This window comes from Olea europaea, chromosome 17 (genome assembly GCF_002742605.1).
Source record: "Olea europaea var. sylvestris chromosome 17, O_europaea_v1, whole genome shotgun sequence".
NCBI classification, from domain to species: domain Eukaryota; kingdom Viridiplantae; phylum Streptophyta; class Magnoliopsida; order Lamiales; family Oleaceae; genus Olea; species Olea europaea.
Window position 1 is genome coordinate 9302390 of NC_036253.1, and position 5199 is coordinate 9307588.

The 5199-nt window shown below is 33.9% G+C and overlaps 1 protein-coding gene across 1 annotated transcript in view; it reads left to right on the top strand.

Annotated features, from left to right (window-relative positions):
- LOC111366233 (NADPH-dependent aldo-keto reductase, chloroplastic-like) overlaps positions 1-1066 on the top strand; it is a 4329-nt gene extending 3263 nt beyond the window's left edge. The window contains exons 6-7 of the mRNA XM_022986941.1: positions 118-366; positions 752-1066. Coding sequence (XP_022842709.1) covers positions 118-366; positions 752-838 — 336 coding nt within the window. The 3' untranslated portion in view covers positions 839-1066. The remainder of the gene's footprint in view (positions 1-117; positions 367-751) is intronic.
- Positions 1067-5199: the final 4133 nt, after the last annotated feature.

The following is a 5199-nucleotide window of genomic DNA, read 5'->3' on the forward strand; positions in this document are numbered from 1 at the left end:
GGGGTTATATCTTCATTTTGATGATTGTAATTGCTTGGTTCACTATTCAAAGTTCAAATGGAGATCGGTTTATCTTTGATTTGTTATATTTTGATTAACCTTTTAATTTTTCTTAAGGGATATTCACCACTTGGCTCGCCTGGCACGGTATGGCTCAAAAGCGATGTCATCAAACATCCTGTTATAGTCACTACTGCAGAAAAATTGGGTAAAACACCTGCACAGGTTGCCATTCGATGGGGTTTACAGATGGGGCATAGTGTACTTCCCAAGAGCACACATGAATCAAGGATCAAGGAGAACTTTGATGTTTTTGATTGGTTTATACCCCATGACTTATTTGCCAAGTTCTCTGAAATTGATCAGGCAAGTTATTGTCATTTGTATTAAACCCTTTGAGATTTAATGGGTATATTTCTTCTAACGGCCAGCTATAAATAATGCAACAATCCATTTTGCAAATACAGCTGAGAAGAATTAGAAATTAGATAAAGAGTTCTCAGAAATTTTATGATTCGTCCCCATCATGTGAAACCCCTACAGTTTGTCCTTAACTATTATGTTTCTTCCTTTACTAACCAATATCATTCAAACATTTATACAGCATCACCAACAATTAAGTTTTTGATGTTAAAATGTTTGCCCAGATGCTTCACGTGTAGACCGTTGTCTACACAACGAACAAAAATTTGAGAACTTAGGCCTTTTCCTCCTTCAGCTCTCATGAAATGCATTTTTCCTATCTTGGCAGGCAAGACTACTTCGAGGTACTTCGTTTGTCCATGAGAAGTTCGGCTCATTCAAAACTGTTGAAGATCTGTGGGATGGTGAGCTTTAAGCTTGCTGTTTAATGTTACATGTATCGGAAGGATTGGAAAATATTTCATATAGTCATCATCTACAATATTATGAACTTGAAATAAATTTGTGCATCTAAGCTGGCTTTACTGCAAGCATTCCTAGTTAAAACAAGGATAAACGTTGATGTTCTGACATCTTATAATTTCTACTTATTATAAAATTCGTCTTGGGAATATAATGTTCGTCAGTAATGCTTCCCTTGAAAGCTTGAAATTTGTCTTGATATTGAAGGAGCTCAAATTATTTTTTGAATTTTCATGCCATAGTTTTGACCGTGTGTGCTAAGATATATCTCACCTTGGAAGTTCAATCTGAATTCATGTCATTTAACTTGATCTATATACTAAGATTACAATCTTGTGTCGTTCAATTCATACATCTGCGAACAGCAAGAATCAAACTCTATTCTCTATACGTGTAGGCGAGAGAATTCTGTGTCTTGTTGTGCCTGGCCCAGGCACAATTACTTAAACTTCATGTACAATCCAAATACATAAAAACTTCAGAAAATTTAGATGATGGTAAAGAAAGATACCTGCACATAAAAGTCATTGTTGGGACGGTGACAATTTAGACACCCACATAGCCACCATCACAACCACAACCACTGCTCGTGTCTTGATGTGGCCGGGTTTTGGCACTAAGACAGCAGCAAACCAGACCTATCAAGAGCATGAAGCCCCATGCTGAGGCCAAAGCTTGTGCCCAACTCAAGTAATATCCCATCTTTTCTCCTCGACTCCTCTCTTTCGCAGTTTAGTACCTTCCGACAGACAGATTAAAACTCATTTTCTTGTAAATTCATTATATTGGTGTAATCAGGCTGTTGGTTGTTTCTATGGAAATTCAAAGAGGGGGTTATGTCGGAGAGATACTGTCTCGCATGTGCTAGCCTTTGAAACAAACAGCCACTGCAATGAAAATCTTTGCCTAAAAAACCATTCAAATTCGAGTTTTTATGATTGCAATTAGAACATATACACTGTTTATATGTATGATTGGGGGAAAAGTAAACACAAAATGCTGGTAAAGTCTTCTTTCGGTAGACTGGAGTTAGCCAGATCAAATTTTCACACGCTGTCGAAGGCTTTTATTAAACTTGCCAAGTGCCTAGTTGCTAGATCTTTTAGAATGTAAGGGTCTGTTTGATACGGAATGCTTTTTTCAAAAATATTGTGAAAAGTGATATATTTGGAGAATATATAATTAAAAATTATGAGTTTGGGTGTAAAATTATTTATTTCATTGAAAAAATGTATAATGGCAAATATATTATAGGACTAAATGATAAAGTATTTATGGCCCTTGGGGGCATAATTTAGTGGTGCAAATGATAGGAGTGAGGTAGTTTCAACCTTGTTGACAGCCACAGTGTGAGAGTTCGATTCTTGATATAAGGAATTGGACTCTTTGTTAGACATCAGTGTACGAGCAAACTCTTGTTTCCTGCTCTGTTGGGGGCACATTCTACGATTTACCTCCCTCATGATGCTCTAGGAATAAGACGGTAGGGACTCTCAAGGTTGGAGTTCAACATTTTTTTTTTTTATAAAGTATTTATGAAAAGCCAAAGGTGCTTTCACCCGATGCAGGCATCAACCAATGATAAATGCACACGTGTCCTACATTATTCTTTTCGCGGAGCTTCCACTTTATTCTGTTCATCATTTCAGTCATATTAGTTGTCTAATATATTTTGCCCCTGTTTTATAAAATAGCTATTGGATCACTCAGGAATGTTTCATTCATCTAAGTGTTAAAATTTTTTTAAAAAATTAAAAATTTCTTTTTAATTAATACAGATTTTGAAGGCATAAGTTCTCTCATTGCTCCATGGTCGCCCCTTCTTTATGAGAAGGAAATAGGTTAGGGTGAGAATGGACGGCAACAGATAGACAGGGAATAAAGTATAAAGTTATACCGCAGAAAAAAAGGAAAAAAGATTGTTTATAACTAGTGGCGGACCTGCTGGGTCACTTGACGCACCAGCTTCAAGTATTTTTTTTCCTTTTTTTTAAGAACCAAAAATTAGAATTGGGCAATAATGATAGTTTGGCTTTTTTTTTTTTTTTAATTATAAGAATAGAGTTCCAACAATGATTGAACAATTAAGAGAGTGAGTTAAAATTATTTTGTAATATTTAATTTGAGAATTCTTTAAAAATTGTTATTCGTCATATATGTGAGGTTATTTGAAATGATTTGGGAATTTTTATTTAATATATATATGAAATTTGTGAATATATGATAGTGATCATATGTATGTGTTTTTTTAGAATATATATATATATTTTTTAACTTTATAATAAATTTGATTGTGCCCCACTAATTTCAAATGTCTGCGTCCGACACTGTCTATAACTGCATTATCATAATGAAACTGGGATTAGCTGGCTCAAGTTTGAGATTGCACAATTTCAAACTGTGCCTTTCCATTTATGCTTTTTGTTGGAGATTGGTTTTATCTTTTCGGTGTCGTAGACTTTTACGTCTCAAACAGCAGGACGTATGAAAAGTTTGGGCTTTCAAGGACTTTGATGCTATAGATTGCTTTTAGAAGGTGGCACCGTCACCAATCCCAAAAGAATAACCTTTGGACTCGTGATTGTGGTTTTGGAAATGATGCTGTGAGGCCAATCGTTTATTTATTTATTTTTATTTGTGTGGATATGCAATTCTAGCATATATAACCTATATTCAAAAGTAGCTATTGGGGAAATGAGGTGACAGTAACTACTTCCATTCTATAAAATTAAAGTTGATAAAAGATATTCATCTTTCTCGATCCAACCATCCTCAACTCCAAACTCATGACCCACCCATAAAACAAATATCCTTTACTTCAACAAGTAAGCCTAAAAATAACTGACATCGTCACCTCGTTTCCTCCAACTCGTGGACTCCATTTTTCCCATTCCCATCAACTATATTTCCTCATAACAAGAACCTTTAAAGAGTAGAATAAATGACTAAAAATAAATAATTTCTCTTCAAAATCAACACTAACTACATGTCCGCAGAATTTTCTCAATATCTTATTTCCAGAGGCACTGTTCATCAGAGATCTTGTGGTGGCGTAGGCTTCCCACCTACCAATGAGTAAGGTTAGGGATTAGACGTTGTGGTTGGGTGGTTGTGGGTCGAGAAAAATGAATATTTTTATTATTTGAAAAAGATTTTTGGATTGAAATTGATAGATATTTTTCCAACACCATTTATTAAGGTTTGAAATTTCTATAGCACATTTTTGAAAGGTTTGAAACGTTGGCGTAAATTTTCCATTTTAATGAATAAATTTTTAAAAGACAATTTTACCCTTTTAAATTGATCAAATTATGGTCAAACACTGACTTTTGATCACCTAACAATTTTTTTTTCCCTAAAAATCATCCAAAGATCCTTTTGTCACATTAGTTTGAAAGGCTTGGGACTAGCATTGCTACAAATCAAAGATTTGGATAAAACATGCATATATTTGAAATGTTTGAAACTATCGCTAGAATTATTCACTTAATAAAAGTACTTCCATGGTGAAAAATTAATACATGAATAAAATTTACTCTTAAATATGATAATCCAAGTGTAGAGTTTGTCATTGCAAATTTGTTAGTTGAATTTCCTCTACAAATATTGTGATTCGACTTGGGTGGTTTGGAGAATGCTTATTTTCTTTGCACCTGGTGCTTGTTTGGATGTTTGATGAGAATACTATAATGTAAATGTCAAAATTAAACTTAAATTTTAACCACAAATTCATAGACTCATAATAATATTCATTCCCCATTCGTTTCTATCCGATTATAATTTCATCTTCTTATGATAAAATTCGAACAAGCACAGGCTAACACATTATACATTTAGGACCATTAGACTAATGGATTGATTATATCCTCTTTTGAGATTTATTTTGCTCCTTTAAATTCAAGAAGCTGCCTTTTTTTTTTCTTTGGTATATGGGGAATTTTCAACACCACAATGTTTTCATTTTGCATTTCTACTATATTAATATATTTGTGCAACTGTTTCTAATCTTAAGGTATGCAAGATCTTAATATTGTGGTGTCGAAACAAGGGTCAAACTAAGTGCAGAGCATATGCTGTACACTTAGCATTTTCCTTGTATCTTTTAATAGGCATATGGGAAGCTTTGTCGTTTGAACCAAAAACTATTATTATTATTATTATTTTTTTTTTTGGGGATGGAAAAGTGACGAAATGTGCTTTTAGATGGAATTTTGGACAGTTAAATGTCAAAATATAAAAATAAATTTAAAAGCGCAGAAACGGTGAGGTTCTGGGACCGTTTGTGCAATTTATCCAATTTAAAACACGCGTCCA